At 47.7% G+C, this 21,095-nt stretch overlaps 1 protein-coding gene across 1 annotated transcript in view; it reads right to left on the bottom strand.

Annotated features, from left to right (window-relative positions):
- Positions 1-933: 933 nt before the first annotated feature.
- The window catches only part of MIXL1 (Mix paired-like homeobox), a 40,407-nt gene continuing 20,245 nt past the window's right edge, over positions 934-21,095 (bottom strand). Inside the window, exons 3-4 of the mRNA XM_055234326.2 lie at positions 4,210-6,699; positions 934-2,791 (exon numbers count right to left, since the gene is read on the bottom strand). Coding sequence (XP_055090301.1) covers positions 2,486-2,791; positions 4,210-4,869 — 966 coding nt within the window. The 5' untranslated portion in view covers positions 4,870-6,699 and the 3' untranslated portion in view covers positions 934-2,485. The remainder of the gene's footprint in view (positions 2,792-4,209; positions 6,700-21,095) is intronic.

Genomic DNA, 21,095 nt, shown 5'->3' with positions numbered 1-21,095 from the left:
TGGTCTCAAATTCCTGGGGTCAGGCAAACCTCCCACTTCAGCCTCCCAGACTGCTGGAATTATAGGCATGAGCTACTGTGCCCAACCTCCTGGTTGGTTGATTGCTTGCTTTTTTCCTCAGCTCCTAAGTGCTTGGAAACTCTTGGTTGGTTTTTGTTGTTTTTGTTTTTTGAGATGGATTTTTGCTCTGTTGCCCAGGCTGGAGTGCAGTGGCGTGATCTTGGCTCACTGCAACCTCCACCTCCCAGGTTCAAGCAGTTCTGCTGCCTCCACCTTCCGAGTAGCTGGGATTACAGGCATGTGCCACCATGCCCAGCTAATTTTTGTATGTGGTGGTGTTTTTTGACACAGTCTTGCTCTGTTGCCCAGCTCTTGGTTGCTTTAAATGGTGGATTTGCTACCCTGAAAAGTAAAGGCCAGGCGCAGTGGCTCACACCTGTAATCCCAGCACTTTGGGAGGCCAAGGCAGGCAGATCACCTGAGGTCAGGAGCTCGAGACCAGCCTGGCCAACATGGTGAAACCCTGTCTCTACTAAAAATACAAAATTAGCTGGGCGTGGTGATGGGCGCCTGTAATCCCACTACTCAGGAGGCTGAGGCAGGAGAATCGCTTGAACCGGGAGGCAGAGGTTGCAGTGAGCCAAGATCATGCCACTACACTCCAGCCTGGGTGACAGAGCAAAACTCCATCTCAAAAAAAAAAAAAAGAAAGAAAGAAAAGTACAAACCACTTAAATAACATCTCTGAAAATTAAGGCATCTGGCCTGTATAATCTCATGCTCTTCTAGTAACCATCAAGACATGATGTCCTGGCCCTAGCTAGCTGTAGCATCCCATGAGCCTACTTTAAAGCACAGTTTACAAAGAAACCTCACCTGTGGTTGCCTCATACACAGACCATTTCCTTTGACTTTAAAGGAGTTTGAAAACTCTCAAAATATCAAAATATTTTAATTGATCTTAGACCGACTTAGAAAGTTATTTACATAAATTTAGAATTATAAATTGCAAAGAGAAATTTCCCAAAACCAAAATACTCATAAAATATGATTAAACATTCAAGCAAAAATATGTTTTAACCAAATTAAATTTCTCAGCTCAGTGGCCTGCTGATACAATATTGATTACTGGCTAAAAACTACATTTGCAGAAGCCTTTAGAAATGTCTTTCATGGCCACATAGTATGTACTGAGCAATTGTGGAGTGAAGCACTGTACTAGGAGTTATCTAAAAGAATTCATTTAAATAGAAATTACATTGAAACATTTGTGAAAGACATTTAATAATCCACAAAAGTTGCACAGGAAGTACAATAACAAGTGCTAAGGGTAATGGAGTGATCGAAGTAACAGGTGCAAAATCAGGATTACTTAAGAGAAAATTTCAGACTTCAGAAGGCAGGCGGGGAGTCCTCGAGTGTTTTGAAAGCGAAAGGTATGAATTTGGTTCAAAACTGAAAGGAGTGACTTTAAGACCAAAGCATATATTGTGGATAGCTGACCTTCAGATTTGCATAGCTATCCTGCAGGCTAAGGATGACATCAGTTATCTGGGAGGGTAACTGAAAGCTTTTTATAATTTGGTAGCAACTGGAGGCTACCACAGAACCATAGAGTAATTTTTTTTTTTTTTTTTGAGAGTCTCCCTCTGTCTCCCAGGCTGAAGTGCAGTGGTGTGATCTTAGATCACTGTAACCTCCACCTCCTAGGCTCAAGTGATTCTCGTGAGTAGCTGGGACTACAGGCTCCCGCCACCGTGCCCAGCTAAGTTTTATATTTTTAACAGAAATGGGGTTTCACCATATTGGCCAGGCTGGTCTTGAACTCCTGACTTCAGGTGATCCACCCACTCGGCCTCCCAAAGTGCTGAGATTACAGGAGTGAGCCACTGCACCTGGCCCACAGAGGGTAATTTTTGTTAAGTATTGAGAAGCTAGAGGCAAGGGGCCTGTCGAAATAATCTGCATGCAGAGTCATTGGAGCTATGATTGAACGTGAAGATGACAGGCCCAATTTTAAAAAGTAATAAACCTAGGATGAGGGTTGAAGAGACGGGGTAGAGTGAGTTTAAGATTATAAGCCTTGGAGGGACCAGGAGAAAATGGCAGCTGTCAAGCACAAGGGGAAACCGAGTCAAGCTGAGGCATTCTTGTGAAGAAAATAATGAGTTCTGAACAACCAGTCCAAAAACTAAAAACAGGCCTGGCAAGAAGGCATAGGGATGCAGACCAGTGGAATGTGCAGGCTTGGAGAGAACACAGGTAAAAACGAATGCCGGAACTCTGGGGTGGGAGTGTGGGCTTAAAACATCATTGACAAAGTGGTGGCCTATCTTCAAATGTGAGAGGTGCTGTCAAAACCATCATCAAGGTTAACAAGGACATGTCCTTAGCATGGAAGTCAGAAAGGACAGTATGCTGATGTGTCTCTCCCAGGCTGTCAGTCATGGCTCCTCAGAGCTTATCCCGAATTCTCCCAGAATCCTCAAAAGTTACCAAAGGCAGAAAAGATGTGTTCCTCCCATGAGTCCAGCTTTGAACCAATGTCTTCAGAGAGAGGGGAACAGGTTTCAAAATTCTGACCTTGGGAGCTAGAGTCAGAGATGCCCCCTCCAACCCCGTTTGGATCGGGCAGGCAGTTCACATCTACCTCAACAGGCAGCTGGGGCTTCAGACATTTCATTTCAGTTCCAGGAGCACAGTGGTTGAGGATAATCTCCTGCCTAGCCAAAGGTTGGAAGGATTTCCCACTCTGACGCCGAGACTTGGCACGCCTGTTCTGGAACCATACCTGGAAGAGGGGAGAAAATAAAAGCTGCTTTTGGTTGGAGTTTTTTATGCTAACATTATGTTCACAGTTCATACTAGTAAGTTCCAGTTTAACATCTGGCTTCCCCTCCAGAGCCTTGTCTTCAGAAAGCACTTGGGTTGACGGTTAGAAGTTCAGAGCACCTGGCTTTCCTTGCCTCCCCATTCCCAGATGGAAACATTGGAATAATGCCTAGTTCTATCTATTCTTTAGTTAGAGAAATTTTCATGAAAAATGGGGTCACAAAAATGGAAGCACTTAGAATTCTTAGAAAAAAACTGCATTAAATTATGAAGAAAACCTGTTTTTGAAGGTCTGCACTCCCTTGTCAAACTAATCAAGGAGGTATTTTGCTCATGCCAGCTGTTGAGACTGACAGCTGTATGACCGCCAGGGGTGCAGAGAAAACAAGTCCACTCTCCCAGTGTTTAAATGAGGGTTGCTACTTAAAACTGCGCTTGGACACCGACCAAGGGGCTACAGACAGACAAAAAGGCAGGCTTCTCCCTACCAACTCTAAGATTCTGATCTAAATTACTTTAGATAATAAACACGGCCGGGCGCGGTGGCTCACACCTGTAATCCCAGCACTTTGGGAGACTGAGGCGGGTGGATCACCTGAGGTCAGGAGTTCGAAACCAGCCTGACCAACATGGTGAAACCCCATCTCTACTAAAAATACAAAAATTAGCTGGGCGTGGTGGCTGGCGCCTGTAATCTCAGCTACTCGGGAGGCTGAGGCAGCAGAATCGCTTGAACCTGGGAGGCGGAGGTTGCAGTGAGCCCAGATCGCGCCACTGCACTCCAGCCTGGGCAACAAGAGTAAAACTCCGTCTCAAATAAATAATAAATAAATAAACACACCTTGCACTAGATCTTTCAAACTGACAACAAGCTCCAGGTGCTTTTCGCTTTACCTCAATTCGCTACATCCTTTCAAATCTAATCCCAAAACGTAACACTTGCCAAGAAAGTAGCATGGGGGTAACTTGGCGAGCCAGCCTTCCCCGCTCTCAGCTACCATTCTCACACTTAAAGCCAGAGGAAAACCCCAACTGCTCCCTCATCTGTGTCTTCTTCCTGGATAAAGAAAAAGTGTAAAACTTCTTATCTTCCTGCTGGGAATTACTTTCTGGCCATTTCAGGGGACCGGCTAGCCTCTTAGGAGCCCTTATTATATTTAATAATGAGAGTTAGAAATCGTTCAGTGCAGGCCTAAATTATTTCACACAAGCCTCATAACCACCCTGTGCAGCAGGTGCTGATATCACCCCCTATTTCAGTCTAGTACACAGAGCCTCAGGGGAAGCACCGTGCCTGCAACGTCCCGGGTGTGGCCTCAGGTTGACTCCGCAGCGCCTCCGCTCCAGCGCGCACCTGCGAACGCAGCGAGCCCTCACCTGGATCCTGGACTCGGGGAGCAGGGTGAGCGCGGCCAGGCGCTCGCGCAAGTGGATGTCGGGGTACCGGGTCCGGCGGAAGACGAGCTCCAGCAGCTGCAGCTGTTCGGCGCTGAAAGACGTGCGCTTGCGGCGCTGCGACGCCGACGGGGCGGCCGCGCCTTTGGGGGGCGCAGGAGAGCCCAGGCTGGCGGGGGGCGGCCGGGCCGGCCCCGGGTCCCCGCCGAGGCAGCCCGCAAAGGTCGCTGGGCCGGGGCCCGCGGGCGGCGCGCGGAGCAGGGCTGCCGCAGGGCTGGGGGGCGGCAGGAGCGCCCCGCCGGCGTGGGGTGCCCGGTACACTGGGAACGCAGCGCCCTCGGCGAACTGGAGCGCACGGGACTCGGCTGCGGCCATCGCTCCGGAGCCCAGCGCGCCGCCCGGAGGGGCGCGGGCCGCACTTATACCCTCCCGGGCCGGGGGCGGGGAAGGCGGGGCGGCGCGATCAAAGGTGGGCGCGGGGAGACCCGTGTCTCCTCCGGGTGCGAGCCCGCCCTGGCCCCGCCAGACGCCGGGGAATAATCGCTTCCGCCGGCCGCGGGATGCAGGAGGGAGGCGTGAACTTGGGTCCCGGCCCCCTGCGTGTCCTTCTCCGCCCACACGACCCTCCGGCGCAATCCACATCCCCGAAGGACGATTTGCCCAGGAGGGGCAGCCCGGAGGGGCCCGGGTGCGCAGGCCGCAGGCGACAGAACTCTCTTCTCCGGGTCAAATCCCCGCTAAGAGCGGCGGAAGGACCTTTGCCTGGCCTGTGCCTTACATGGCCCGGGCCTTGCGCCTTGTCCTAGTCCCGTCTGTCCTCATCAAAGCTATTTATTTACCACCCCTGCTATGTGCTAGACCCTGTACCAGGTTGGTCAAACAGCCCGGCCCCTGTCTTCTGCAAGACTCCCTAACATCCTGAATCCAAGGGGGGAGGAGGGTGAAGATAAAGGGATCCAGGGGGCAGCACATTCCTCCTGATTAAATGGGTAGGGGGAGTGGGGGGCTCTGGCTGGAATGTCCGTGGGCCCACTAATAAAGATACCCTAGATAGGGCAGGGTTGGCAACGTGCCCCATTAGCAGTGGAGACGGCGCAGTTTGGCCTTTGTGGAGATACTCAACAATGCCCAAGACTGTCTATTGGATGGGAGGAGATGAAAGCCACCTCATGAAGTTTCCACGCGCCCTGAATCATCATTCTTTCCTCTGCCACTTGGGGCTCTGAAAGCTCCCATTTTCTCTACTTTGTGCTATGGTTATGGTTTCTCTATCTGCTTCCCCTGCTAGATTATAAAGTCTTAGCAAGCCGGAACCCACCTCTCCCTTTCTGAGTTTATTGAGTGTCTACTTTGTACACCTATTCTGCGTGAGGTGCGGTGCTAGGCCCTTACTGAATGTCTGTCAAATTGGATGGCACTGAGCTCTCCTTATTGAAAGAGAAACCCATGATCCATTATGGCAACTGCCCCACCACAATGCAAGAACTCAAGAGAGGAACACAGAGGCCCAGGTCTTTTTGCTCACAGCACCTGAGCGCTGATTTCATCAGGATCACTCACTGTGGCCGACCCAAAGGGAGATCTTTATTGGGAGGATCTTTCAGGCACAGTCCATTCCAGGTGGCAAAGCGGAAAGTATTCTTGGAGCTGCTGCAGAGAATTCTGGGCTTGATTCTCTCCTGGCTGTGGTAAGGGGTGGGGTTGGCAGGGACTGTGTCCTGTGCAGCCCCTGAGGCCCTCTGGGCAGCTGATATACTTACCGCCTGCTCTTCCATCTTCCTTCCACCCGTTCCTTTCTTTCCCCTTCTTCTCTTCCTCTTTTATTCCTTTGCGAGGTCATTGAGGTTTTCATGCTGGGAGCAGGAGTTCAGGAATATTTCTCTATGCTCATTCATTCATTATCTCAAAAAAACATGTGTGAAGTGTCACTGTGCCAGGCTGGGTTTTGTGTGTGTTATTCCTATTCCAACTTCACAGATCAGGAGATACGCCACAATCTACACAGAGGCCCAAATAACTCTAAAGCCAGTGTGCCAAGCTGACCTCCAGGCATGACTCCCATGGTTACATGGAGCTCCTCCGTCTCCCTCAGGAGGACGGTGAAGCCCAGCCCCACCCCAGTCTCGGGTTGTCATCTTTCAGGCACATTAGGTTCCTCAGGTTCCTGTTTGCAGGCTGCAGTGATGGATGCATTACTGTATGTAGCTACAGGGACCAGGAGGCCAGCCCCAGGAGGACACTGGAGGTTTGCTGGCTGCTGGCCGCCAGCTGAAGCTTAAGAGCCAGAGATGGCTTGAGCAGCCCAGAAACTCTGCCCAGGAGCTGGGCATCATAGGAATTCTCCAGCCCACCATGTGGAAATCCACTGCCTTCCCCTGGGTCCTCTGTCCAGGCCTCAGTCCTCTGCCGCCATCTGCTCACTTGTGAGGGGACCCAGAGCCTGCCCGTTTTGTCATAGCCAGGAACATGGACCTGTGGAGACAAATGGAGCACCTGCTCATCACAGAAGCAGGCAGTAGTTTAGTGAAGCATAAACATATAGGTAAAGCAATCTAAACTCATGAGAAGAAATCCCAGCATTCAGGCCAGGCTCAGTGGCTTGCACCTCTAATCCTAGCACTCTGGGAAGCCGAGGTGGCCAAATCACCTGAGGTCAGGAGTTTGAGACCAGGCTAGCCAACATGGCGAAAACCCGTCTCTACAAAAAAATACAAAAATTAGCCAGGCATTGTGGCACACACGTGTAATCCCAACTACTTGGGAGGCTGAGGCAGGAGGATCACTTGAACCTTGGAGGCAAAGGTTGCAGTGAGCCGAGATTGTGCCACTGCACTCCATCCTGGGCAATGGAACAAGACTCCGTCTCAAAAGAAAAAAAAAAGAAAGAAAAAAAAGAAATTCCAGCATTCACTTTGTGGTTTGATAATCCTCCAAACTGACTAAACAGGCATTATTCTCTTATAAATGTTTTCCTGGGAGTTTGTGTTAGATCATAATCTCCAATAAGTGAAATAAGATTTCAGCCTTTCCCATTCTCTCCTCCTTTTGCTTTAAATGAAGTTCTTATGGAGTGTGCTTATATATGTCTAAAAAACAATCTCCACAAGGATACAGTGGAAAGTCAGGGTTGGAATCAGTTAAAGGATTATGATACTACAAGTTTCTTTTTTTTTTTTTTTTTTGAGATGGAGTCTCACTGTCTCCCAGGCTGGAGTGCAGTGGCACGCTCTTGGCTCACTGCCAAGCTCTGCCTCCGGGGTTCATGCCATTCTCCTGCCTCAGCCTCCTGAGTAGCTGGGATTGCAGGTGCCCACCACCATGCCCAGCTAATTTTTTGTATTTTTTACTAGAGACGGGGTTTCACCGTGTTAGCCAGGATGGTCTCGATCTCCTGACCTGATACTACAAGTGTCTTTAACATTGTCATTTGACTTAAACCTCATGTACTAATAGTTATTTTCTAACTAAACGAACACATAACTCACTTGGTTTTCTAACCATACAACTTCTTCTTCTGTAGAAGTTTTCTGACACTCTGTGGGATGTGGTATTGACTTAGCGTGTGTCACATATCTTGCATAAAGTCATACTGGACAAGGGTTGGAAAGGGAGACTTTTATACCCTTCAGGACTGCTTTATTATTTTTTAATCATATGCATGTATTATTGCTATAAGTACATTTTCAAACCCTAGTTTCTGGTGACTAAATGTAAGTGGTATTCTGGTCTGGATCCTGGAAAAGAAAAAAGACACTAACGGGAAAATTAGTAAAATCTGAATTTAAAAAAAAAAGTAATTCTACAAAACTAAAGCAGAGGATGCAGTTTAATACATCTGGAAAGAGAAATTACTTTTCAGCCGGTGCACCATGGCTCATGCCTATAATCCCAGCACTTTGGGAGGCCGAGGTGGGCGGATCACCTGAGGTCAGGAGTTCCAGACCAGCCTGGCCAACATGGTGAAACCCCGTCTCTACTAAAAATACAAAATTAGCCGGGCGTGGTGGCGCGTGCCTGTAATTTCAGCTACTCGGGAGGCTGAGGCAGAAGAATCACTTGAACCCAGGTGGTAGAGGTTGCAGTGAGCCAAGATTGTGCCATTGCACAGCAGCCTGGACAACAAGAGTGAAACTCTGTCTCAGAAAAAAAAAAAGTTAATTCCCCGGCATCTCCAAAACAGCCAACATCCGTTGGCCAGGTGCAGTGGCTCATGCCTGTAATCCCAGCACTTTGGGAGGCTGAGGCAGGCGGATCACGAGGTCAGGAGATCGAGACCATCCTGGCTAACACGGTAAAACCCCGTCTCTACTAAAAATACAAAAAAAAAAAAAATTAGCCAGGTGTGGTGGTGGGCACCTGTAGTCCCAGCTACTCAGGAGGCTGAGGCAGGAGAATGGCGTGAACCCCGGAGGTGGAGCTTGCAGTGAGCTGAGATCACGCCACTGCACTCCAGCCTGGGTGACAGAGCGAGACTCCGTCTCAAAAAAAAAAAAAAAAAATTATTAGCCGGGCGTGGTGACACACGCCTGTAATCCCAGCTACTCAGGAGGCTGAGGCAGGAGAATCACTTGAACCTGGGAGGCAGAGGTTGCAGTGAGCCGAGATCACGCCACTGCACTCCAGCCTGGGTGACTGAGACTCCATCTCAAAAAAAAAAAAGAAAAAGAAAAAGGAAAAAGAAAATACTTCTCTATGCGAGTGGATTTCCCATTTCACTTGGGATCTTCATTGACTAGAGTTGGAAAGATAGAAGCCATATTGAGTTTCTACAAAAGCACTTGAAATTAAAATGATTTGCTACTTCTCTTTTCTTTGACAGACACTTACAAATGTATAAGTGGTTTTCACTATATCCAAGTTCTAGATTCCTGACTCAGTTATCCTGCTGCAGGCCTACAATGGATAGGTATATCACATATCCATTTGCTAATTCTTCTATATTCATTTTTTCAATAGGAAAATGGGAAGAGCCCTATCCTTGGCAATATAATTTTTAAAATAATTATTGCAAGTTATTTTCCCAAAACAGATACCCTGTGATATATAAAGCTCCATACTTTTTTTCTACAGAAGCACATCAGTTGACCAGCTCCAGCATAGCAAACTTAAGTTCAGGGTTAACTGAAGATGGCAATCACTGAGATTAGGATCTGGATTCCTCCCTCTTCAGCACCTGCGCGAGCTCACCACTTGATTTGCTGAGAGATTTTGGCCATTATTTACATTTAGTCTGTCAGTAACTTGAAATAGACACAAGGGAAGGCAAGGTGAAACAGAAGACAATCCTCAAAGATGCTTCCTGTATAATGGGGGAAGACCAGTAAATACAAGAGGCAGTAGGGAAAAAACAAACAAACATGATTATCTGGATCCAGGGCCGGCTCTACAGCAGCCCAGGCTGGGCAGGATGGGGCCACTCGGGGTCACTGTCCCATTCTGCATCCTCAACATTTCCCACCACGGTTCCTGTCACTGAATCACCCAAATATCACAGAGGCCTGTCTTTCCTCCCCAAGTGCTAAGTACTCTCTTCCCCGGGCTCTCTTTGTTGTTCAAGTCAGGCCCTCCACTGCCTAAGACCGGGCCGAGAGCCTGGGTATTTATTAAAGGGAAAACCAGGAAAAGACAGCCGAGGGGAGTCGATGGCTCTGCTTCCACCCTGAGATCTGCCGCGCTGTTTGCCCCTTTGATCTGGCCTCACTTTGATTTCCTCTCCTCTGGCTGCCCGGGCCTCCACAATTCCTTAAGTTTATTTCAGAACCAGTGGGTACAACAGACTGAAAGACAACACCCCCCAAAAGGTATTAATGTGCCAGCAAAGTGATTAAATTCCCTCGTTAAGAAGCCTTTTTTGGTGTTGATTTGGCACCATATACATTCAAAAACCAAGCACACAATAGTTGCTGAACCCAACGTGTATTTTAAAATAGTGATTCCTTTTCTTCCTCCCACTATTTTTGTCTGAAGCCTCTTTTCACACAGAGGAGTCTTTTGCAACCCCAATCCACACAGTTAACCAATAAAGTTAAAATAACATTTCAACCTCAGAGAACAGGATCCAGAAGTTTTCCAAACTTATGTCTGCATACTTGAAACGAAGAACTGAAACAACTAGCAGAATATTCTCAAACCTGACATTTGACTGATATTCCTTTCTTCAGTGTACGCACTGAGCACTTGAAATGGGGCTACTGTGACTAAAGAACTGAATTTTTTGGCCGGGTGTGGTGGCTCACGCTTGTAATCCCAGCACTTTGGGAGGCTGAGGCGGGCGGATCACGAGGTCAGGCGATCGAGACCACGGTGAAACCCCGTCTACTAAAAATACAAAAAAAAAAAAAAATTAGCCGGCCGTGGTAGCGGACGCCTGTAGTCCCAGCTACTCGGAGAGGCTGAGGCAGAAGAATGGCGTGAACCCGGGAGGCGGAGCTTGCAGTGGGCCAAGATTGCGCCACTGCACTCCAGCCTGGGTGACAGAGCGAGACTCCATCTCAAAAAAAAAAAAAAAAAAAAAAAGAACTGAATTTTTCATTTCATTTTAGCAGATTTGAATTTACCCATAGGTGGCTAGTAGCTTCCATATCTACCAGCACAGCTCTAAACAGTCATCCAGCAAATCACCCTTTTTTGATAATTTTATTTTATGTACTTTTTTGGAGACAGGGTCTTGCTCTGTCACCCAGGCTGGAGTGCAGTGGATCACAGCTCACTGCAGCCTCTACCTCCTCAGGCTCAGGTGATTCTCCCACCTCAGCCTCCCAAATAGCTGGGACTACAAGTGCGCACCACTATGCCCAGCTAATTTTTGTATTTTTTGTAGAGATGAGGGTTTCTCCATGTTGCTCAGACTGGTCTGAAACTTCTGGGTTCAAGCGACCCACCCACCTTAGCCTCCCAAAGTGCTGGGATTATAGGTGTGAGCCACCATGCCCGGCTCTGATAACTTTTTATGTGTATATAATACAGAGAGGTATCCAGTTGGTACAAAATAATACACTAGACTTGAATTCTAGACTCTCGTTTTTATTGTTTAATCACAACTCTGGATCATCAAAGTGGTTATTTTATTTTATTTTATTATTTTATTTTATTGAGACAGAGTCTCACTCTGTCACCCAGGTGGGAATGCAGTGGCATGATCTCAGCTCACTGCAACCTCTGCCTCCCAGGTTCAAGCAATTCTCCTGCCTCAGCCTCCCAAGTAGCTGGGATTACAGATGTGTGCTACCCCGCCCAGCTAATTTTTGTATTTTTAGTAGAGATGGGGTTTCACTATGTTGGCCAGGCTGGTCTTGAACTCCTGACCTCAGGTGATCCGCCCATCTCAGCCTCACAAAGTGCTGGGATTATAGGCATTACCCACCGCGCCCAGCCTGTTACTTCATTTTATACCCAACAGACTCCTATAGATTTGGCAAAAAGCGTGTTAAATATTATTGTAATTAGTCGGGTGTGGTGGTGCACACCTATAGTCCAAGCTACTCAGGAGGCTGAGGTGGGAAGATTGCTTGAGCCCAGGAGGAGTTTGAAGCTGCAGTGAGCTATAATTACACCACTGCACTCCAGCCTGGACACCAGAGCAAGACCCTGTCTTTAAAAACAAAAACACGTTACTGTAGCATTCATAAATTATCTTTCTTCAAAAGTGACAATTTGAGGTCACTTGCTGGCTAAAGAATTATGATACTACTAAGGAATAATAATACAAGTTTCTTTAACATTGTCATTTGACTTAAACCTCATTTAATTCTTTTCTAACCACACAGTGAAACTCTGCTGTCATTCACTGACTCTGTGGAATATGACATGATATTGAATTCGTGTGTATCATATACCTTGCATGAAGTCATACTGGACAAGGACAAGTAAAGAGAGAGGCATTAGGAGAACATAGAATCTGCCAATATTTGTCTTTTCTGCTCCCATATACTTTATTTTTTAAATTTTTATTTATTTATTTTTTGAGACGGAGTTTTGCTCTTGTCGCCCAGACTCAAGTGCAATGGCACAATCTCGGCTCACTGCAACCTCTACCTCCCAGGTTCAGGCAATTCTCCTGCCTCAGCCTCCTGAGTAGCTGGAATTACAGGTGCGCACCACCATGCCCAGCTATTTTTGTTGTCTTTTTAGTAGAGACAGGGTTTTGCCATGTTGGCCAGGCTGGTCTCAAACACCTGACCTCAAGTGATCTGCCCGCCTCAGCCTCCAGTGTTTTGGGATTACAGGCGTGAGCCACTGCACCCTGCCCCAAATAATTTATTAAAGTGTTAGCAGACACCCAGAGTAACCTAAGATCAATTCTGGACTCTGTCCCAGCCTGCACGCATTGGGTGTGTATTTCTCAAACATTGTCTCTTTGGATTGCCTGTAATCGCTGGAAGACATTCTGCAGGTAACATGCCACTCTGTTGTCTAATCAAACACAGATTCTTGGAGGATCTGAGATATAAGAAGACACTTTCAAATAGATCCTCATTCATTTCAATGTGCACTAGGAAAATGTGGTTAGAAATCACAGTTCTACTCTCTCAGGTGATTGGGCATTTAGCCTTCATAGTAACCTGAACCTTCTGTACTCATTTAGATGGAAGAGGAAATAACTTTGACCTCTTCTTTTACATTGAACTCACATGCTCCAAGCACCAACTCGTGTCAGGCCAGGCCCCAAGTTGCAGTACGTAAGAAGAATCTCTTCTGTTTAGCAGCCTGGCTGCTTGCGTGAGTGGCTGGCCTGCACTGAGGAAGCCCATCTGGCTCAGCCAACTCATCCCTCTCGGGAATCTCCCTTAGACCTACACTCAGCTCATTCCCATATATTGCCCAAAATCTGCATTCACTTTGGGTTTATCACTTGTACAAATAGTGCCAAAGAGAGCCATGTTTATAACGTGGTTGCCCATTGTGCAATCATTGAAAGCAATTAGCACTCAGACTCTGGTCTCTCCATACCATTTCCCACTAAAAGAAAAAAACACTCCACTGAGAAATGGCTCATTCTAGGCCTGGGACAAAAAATACACAAGCCTGGGCCGGATGCAGTGGCTCATGCCTGTAATCCCAGCACTTTGGGAGGCCAAGGCGGGCTGATCGCTTGAGGTCAGGAGTTCGAGACCAGCCTGGCCAACATGGCAAAATCCTGTCTCTACCAAAAATACAAAAATTAGCTGGGCATGGTGGCGCGCACCTATAGTCCCAGCTACTTGGGAGGCTAAGGCAGGAGAATTGCTTGAACCCAGGAGGCAGAGGTTACAGTGAGCTGAGATTGCACCACTGCACTCCAGCCTGGGTGTCAGAGCGAGAATCTGCCTCAAAAAAAAAAAGAAACTAAAACAAAAACAAAGAAAACACCACAGGCCTGGAATAGTCATAGCTGAAAACAAGAAAACTGTAACAATCTACCAAGGTAGCAAACACTCTCAATAAATAATTTGAAGAGGCTCCCACTAGCCAAACATAGGACAGTGTGAGCATCAATAAGAAAAATAACAGCAGTAGACTGAAACACATTAAATGTGTTAAAATCCATTATTTTGTGATGATCCTGGGGAAAAAAACTGATCCCCTTGGAAAGTTCTAGGGAACCAACGCTTAATTCTGCAAACTGGCAAGCCAAGAGAAGGGGGCAAGCATTTGTTCTGCCTTTTCTTATTACTGCAACACAAGGTAAACAGACTGCTGATGAAGAAAAGTTCCTCCTTATGGAAGTATTCTGCTAGTAAATGAAGAAGGGATGCTAGAGTTAGAATAGCCCCATTTTGCAACCTCTGATGAAATAATGGGCCTAAGCAATGACCTTCGTGGCTACTGATAACTACTTCCCTGTAGAAATACACACTACCACCTTTGAATCATTCTTGCCAAAATATAAAACCATAATCGAATCCAGCATTGGAACTCACTGCCCATTCAAAAGAACTGCAGGGAGCAAGAACTTGCCCCACATCACTACAGGAAGACAATCAACAAAAACCAGACTGCTGCAGATCTACAGGATAAACAGCCAGCTGCTTCATCAGATAATCAAAGCAATTGCAAAAGAGAGAGATAGAAAAAGAAATAACCTATAGATTCAAAGAGACCTAAAAGACATATGAACCAAATGCAATGATTGGATCCTGATTGAAGCAAACTATCTGTAAATATTTATTTCTAGGAAAAGTTGGGACATTTAAGCATTAGATGTGAGATAATGGAATTGTAGTTAATTTTCTTTTAGTTTATATGGTGATTTTGGGGTCATATTTTTAAAAGCCTCCTCGTCTTTTAGAGATATATGCAGAAATTTTGGCAGATGAAATAATAAAATGTCTGGGATTTGCTTCAAAATAATTTAGTTTGAGGCTAAGGGAAGGAGAGGGAAATAGAGAAGAAGCAAGGTTGGTGGCTGGAAACTGGTAACAGTTGAAGCTAGGTCATCAGGATTCATTCTACGACTCTTTCTACTTTTGTGTATATTTGAGATTTTCCAGAATAAAAAGCTTAAAAAAAAAAGCTTCTTTGAGAGAGGTAGAAGATAGTGAGCATGAGAACAAAAGTACCATTTTGGGAAGGCAAGGTCTTCTGGTCTGAGGCGGCTCTCGCTTTGTGAACCCAGAGGAGACACAATCCCTCCCTGTGGAGCCGGGGGCTAGAGGAGTGCAGTGCCGGATGTGAGCATGACTTTTCCTCTGGGGAATCCGCCCCAGGGCAGGCTGCACAAGCCACAGCCACCAAGCCCTTGTTCCTACACCCCACACAGAACACCTGGCTGTGCTCAGTGTCTGGAGTATATGGGCTTGGTGGAGAGGTAGGGGCAGGTTTGAGTGTGGGAAGGAGGCTTTCTGGATGAAGGGGGCCAGGGCCGAGCCTGAAAGGAGGCAGGGTTTAGGTAGGTCGTGAGAAGGACCCTGGGAGCAGAGGTGTGAACAAAAGTACAAATGCAGAATGTGCCAGGCCTGCAGAGAGCCAGCACAGCAGGCAGGCTGGGGCCCAGGCTTGGAAGACCGCACTCTACCCCCAGTCCAGGCATGAGGCTGTGGGGCATGGACTCAGGACCAGCGGCCCCAGAGGAAGATCTGGGACACACAGACGAGGAAAATCAAGGGGGACGCTTTTCCTTCCACCAACAAACCTTTACCCGGGAGGCCCATCTCCTCTCCCCTGTTGTCCTGTGCAAGTTTCTGGGGCCTCTGGGTTGAGTTCTGAATGTCTCCAGGAATTTTTTCTTATCTGTTAAATTTACTCCAAATGAGGCACTGGAGTCTGTATCAGCACAGGTGGCAAGATGGCCACACAGTGGATCAACTTAAAATTGTTCATTTAGAAGTCTAGGAGAAGGGACTCCCCTAACCACAGCCCCTAAGAGTGACCCTCAGTGAGGCATCAGAAACACACCCACCATTGGGCCCCACAGAGGGTGCATCCTTTCTGGTAGCTCTAGCAGGGATGGGGTGCACAGGCCCAGGCCTCACCTTGGGGAAGCAGCTGGGGGTAGGGGTCCCACTCTGGAAGGCCACTCCCACCTCCTGCACACTCAGTCCTGGGTTCCTGGGCTGGAGGCACAGACTGGGGCAAGCAGGTACTTGTCTGGGCAGTGCTGAGCCCAGGAGCCCAGCCTGGGAAATTTCCAGTTGGGTGGACCGCTCTTGGTCCACTGCAGCAGGAGAATCTGCTTTAAATTCTCCACATTGCTGGCCGGGCGCGGTGGCTCACGCCTGTAATCCTAGCACTTTGGGAGGCCGAGACGGGCGGATCATGAGGTCAGGAGATCGAGATCATCCTGGCTAACATGGTGAAAGCTAACATGGTGAAAGCTAACACGGTGAAACTCCGTCTCCACTAAAAATACAAAAAAAAAAATTAGCCGGGCGTGGTGGCTGGTGCCTGTAGTCCCAGCTATTCGGGAGCCTGAGGCAGGAGAATGGCATGAACGCGGGAGGCGGAGCTTGCAGTGAGCCGAGATCGCGCCACTGCACTCCAGCCTGGGCGACAGAGCGAGACTCCGCCTCAAAAAAATAATAAATAAATAAATAATCCGCATTGCCTCCTGCAGGCCTAACGGAGGATTTGCCAGGCGCTGCCCAGCCTGGAAGTCCCTGAGTGGCTCTCAGAGGCACCAAAGACAGGCCTTTTATGTATGATTTCATAGATGTGGCCTTTCCTCCCTGCACCCCATGGGGTGGAGGATGACCCAGGCGGAGGGAATGGGCTCAAGAGGCACCAGGTTGTTGGAATGAGAACAACGTGGACCAAATCCAGGGCCTAGCCATCTGGCCCTGCTTTAGGCCATCCTTCCACACCTCGCAAACCCCACTCTCCACTCCCTGTTCCTTCTCTAGCCTAAGACGGTTCCTCCTCCTGCTGCAAGTCCCACCCACCCACCTTGCTGCACAGCTAGTTCAAGTCCTCCTTCCCTTGGAAACCACAGGTTTCTCTGCCCAGAGCTGCCCACATCACAGTTTCTCTGTTAATTATGGGCTGTTCTCTATCAGCTTATGCTAGTCTTGTTTTTTGTAAAGTTTTCTATTATTATATATATAATGTATATATATTATAAAGTAGTATAATTTTTTTATATATTATATGCTAGGCTAGGCTTGGTGGCTCACACCTGTGATCCCACACTTTGGGAGGCTGAGGCAAGAGGATCGCTTGAGCCCAGGAGTTCAAGACCGCCTGGGCAACAAGGGGAGACCCTATCTCTACAAAGAACAAAGTATTCTATGCTTACTACAGAGAAATCAAACATAAACCATAAAAAAAATCCATAAATAAATCTTTCTTGGGGCAGCCACTATCAACCCTTTCAAATAAAGCCTTCTCTGTGTGTGTGTATATACATATGTAAATTTATGTAAATTTCATGTATAGTTTTTATGTAAACTAATCTTATTCCCCTAGGCAGAATATAATTTCTTTGAGGGCATAAATATTTGGTATTACTGTGTCTGCTGTACACCTAGGATGCTACAAAATCTGTAATAATCTCTGCCTTGACCAGGGCCAGGCCTGCTCAGTCTGGGGGTGGGAGAGGAACATAATTACATTTACTCCAGGAGGGCCTTGAGAGAGATCTGTCTTGAGCAAGGAACTTTCGGACAGCCTTTGTTTAGACTCAAAGATGTTTTGAAAGCCGTTAAGTCAGAAGATCAGGAATGTGAGCAGACCTCTGCTTCCTAGAAAGAGAATGAGGCGTGGTGGGGAGCATGGTGTGAGGACAAGCTCGCATCTCTTACTTGGGGCTCCATGAGGCACCCTAAGTCTGAGGGGTGAAGGGGTGGAGCTAGCCAGGGCCTGGGGGAGGAAGGGCTGGTGGAGGCTGTTGGGCGAGCATCCATCTCAGACCCTAAAAGTAGTCTCCCTGGTTTAACCCCACAGCTTTTCCTCGCAGCAGGCGTCCATTCAGGCTTAATACTAAACTGTGGCTTGGTGTCATTCCACAGCCAGGACCCAGACAGGGACACGCCCTCACACACAGCTCCGTCCATGTGACTCCCCCTTCCACCCACATGGCCATCAAAGTTCCTGACCTGAGCTAGGTAGATGGCTTAAGGTCTGTCCCACGTGGAAATGTGGGTGAGGACACCCTAAAAGAGCCCAGACCCCAAGACCAGGTCAAGTTCTTCTGCAGGGCACCGTCAGCCCTCCCATGTGTACTCTTCATCTCCGTGGACCGGGATTCCCTGTGTGATGGGCTGTCATCCCTGGGAGACTGTCGGAAGCCGGGTTTGCCTTGTTCACCACACTTCCAATTCCAGCCCAGATTGTGGTACTGGATAAAGCCCAATGAACACTTCAGAATAGAATAAATATGCAGGGCTGAAGGTGCCTCTGTTGCTGGCCTCCTATATGAGCTCTGACAGGTCCTGCCCTTGCTGGGTCAAGACTCTAACACTACAAATGGTGCAGGTTCTTGACTTTGTCTTTGCCCTATTTTTTATTTTAGTATTATTATTATTATTATTATTATTTTGAGATGGAGTCTTGCACTGTTGCCCAGGCTGGAGTGCAGTAGCGTCATCTCAGCCTCCCAAGTAGCTGGGACTATAGGTACCTGCCACCACACCCAGCTAATTTTTGTATTTTTGGTAGAGACAGGGTTTTGTCATGTTGCCCAGGCTGGTCTTGAACCCCTAACCTCAGGTGATCCATCCGCCTCGGCCTCCCAAAGTGCTGGGATTACAGGCGTGAGCCACCATGCCCAGCTGTCTTCACTTTAGTTCCTCATCAGTTGCTGGCCCTCAGGCAAGTCCCTTAACCTCTCTGAGCATCGGTTTTCTCATCTGCAAAATGTGCCAGCAGTGAACACATTAGCTTACCTAGTTACTTTTTTTTTTTTTTTCTTTTTTTGAGACACTGTCTCACTCTGTTGCCCAGGCTGGAGTGCAGTGGTGCGATCATAGCTCACTGCAGCCTCCATCTCCTGGGTTCAAGCTATCCTCACACCTCAGCCTCCCAAGTAGCTAGGACTATAGGTGGTGCATGCCACCATGCCTGGTTAATTTTGAATTTTTTTTTTTTAATAGAGATGAGGTCTCACTGTATTGCCCAGGCTCGCCTCCAACTCCTGTCCTCAAGCGATCCTCCCAAGTGCTGGGATGACAAGTGTGAGCCACTGCGCCTGGCATATTTACATTTTTTAAGCTGTACAGCCCTACCCATACAAGCCAAAACCAACGTGTGCATAGTAATGAACGCATTACAAACCACTGCTTATGGAGTATCTTGGTGATTCTTCCTACACTAATGTTGGTGCTGATGTTATTGATGCTGCAGATTTCATGAGGTGGAGACACTCACTTTAGCTCGGTCGACAGCCCCTCCTGCCGTCCATGGCCTCCACCTGGCCAGGCCCCTGGCAGGCACTCACACTGCCAGTCTGTCACATCTCACCACACAGCTCTGCAAAGTCAGTGTTTTTTCAGGTGTGCTCATCTTGGATCCCATCTGGTCTGTGAGCTCCTGGTGGGCAGGACTCCATGTTAATGGCAAACTCAGTGACCAGCTCAAATGGTGGTAGCTCAGGCAGTGGTTGTAGGAAAAGCTGGAACCCCAATTCCTGAGGGTGCAGAGGCAAGGAACCCATTCAAGTTGCTGAGATTCAAGAGGATAAGGACAAGGACAAGGGACAGTGTCCACCCAAGAGCAACTGTCTGGTTTACTATCTCTTTCTGGAAGACTCAGCAGGGGTTCTTTCAGCCCCTACAGGTTTCTGTCAACTGATTTATCTCAAAAAGGAACCAGAGGGCAGAGCTGAAGATTTGCAGCTTTACAGCCTGGAGCAAATGTCAGCTTCTCCCAGAGCCTCAGTTTTGCCAGCAGTGAAATGGGGAAGTGGTCCTTGCCTGCTGCCTTCTTCCTGGGGGTTCTTTGATAGCTGAAACTTTTCACGGCACTTTCAAAGGCTCAGATGAAAGGCAGCCATGGGATGAAAGGGTCTTGGGGCCATATTAAGTTTCTCCTGGGTTTTTGAAGCCTTGGAGGAGCGGCAAGAGGAAGTGGTCAGCTGACAGGTAGTTGTGAAGCCCCCCAGAGGGTGATGCCGGTGGGGAATTAGCATGCCAATCAGTCACACCTAGGGCGTGAGGGGGGATGGGATGCAGGAGGAGAGCCCTTATCAGGAATGAGAATCTGTCATTTCCCTGAGGAGGGGACTTGTGACAACACACTGAGGAAACTGGACCCAAGGGATGGAGGCCTGCAAGGCCATCTTGGTAACTTCAGGCGAGGCCTTTCCTCTCTGAGCCTCAGTTTCCAGATGTGTCAAAGGAGGAGATGGGGTGGTTCCCAAACTTAGCTGCATATCAGAATCCCCTGGGGACATTTTTAAAATTCGGACACCGGGCTGCACCCCAGATGGAAGAAATCTGGGTCTCTGGCGGGGGTGGGACCTCAATATTAGGAGTTTTTAAAGCTCCCTGGGTGATTCCAAAATGCGGCCTGATTCGAAGACTGGAGGAGAGGATTTTTAGAATTCTGTGACTCCATAATCATAGCTCACTTTCCTACCACATGGGCAGGCTCTGGGGGCTTTGGTAGGGGATCTGGAAATTTAACTGCTCTGTCTGAGTCTTTGGAACATCCTATGTGTACAGTATTCAAGTATTAACTTATTTTCAACCATTTCTCAATTGTACATCAGAAGGTAAAATATGGCAGAACTGAAATCAACCTATAATCTTTTCAGTACTCTTTTTGGTCAGGTTTTATTCTCCCCATTGGCCAATTTTTTTTTAAACTTAGAGTTGCAAGTAGATAATCTCATTAAATGATTTGGTATTTTTTAATCTCTTTTCTTTTCTCCTGGCGCTCTTTGGTAGAAACCTCAGTGAACAGTGAAATATGATCTGAAAGCCAGCAGCTGGGAGAGAGAAGCAGCACAAGGATTATCCACCAACCTCAAATCACCAGAAGGAGAAGGGTTTGGAAAGCCTGAGGCCTGGCTCCTCTCCCTCTCTCTGCCTCAGAGACTCCAATCAATTTTCCTCCTCCCTGTCCAGAGTGGACCCGGAAGAGCACCAGCTCCAGATTCTCACCAAGTCCCATGATGGGGCTCTGGACCTGTCCTGGGACCCTGGGTGCAGAGAGGGAACCTGCAGTGCCTGAGCGTCAAGGACACTCTGAGAACAGAGTTGTCATCTTAGGAGAGGAAATGACTCGAGAGGAGATGACCATGCCCGGCTGCCCCTGTCTCTTAAAAAAATAAAATGGAATCATACAAGATGTGACCTTTTGTGCCTGGTTTCTTTCACTTAGTGTAGTGTTTCTGAGGTTCATCTAATGTTATTGCATGTATCAGAACTTCATTCCTTTTTATGGCTGAATAATATTCCATTGTATAGATACCACAATTTATTTTACAAATGAAGTTGCTGAGGCTTTGGGACAGG

The sequence above is a fragment of the Symphalangus syndactylus genome, chromosome 19 (genome assembly GCF_028878055.3).
Source record: "Symphalangus syndactylus isolate Jambi chromosome 19, NHGRI_mSymSyn1-v2.1_pri, whole genome shotgun sequence".
NCBI lineage: Eukaryota > Metazoa > Chordata > Mammalia > Primates > Hylobatidae > Symphalangus > Symphalangus syndactylus.
Note: the sequence above shows the minus strand (reverse complement) of the source record. Positions and strands in the feature narration are given on the sequence as shown.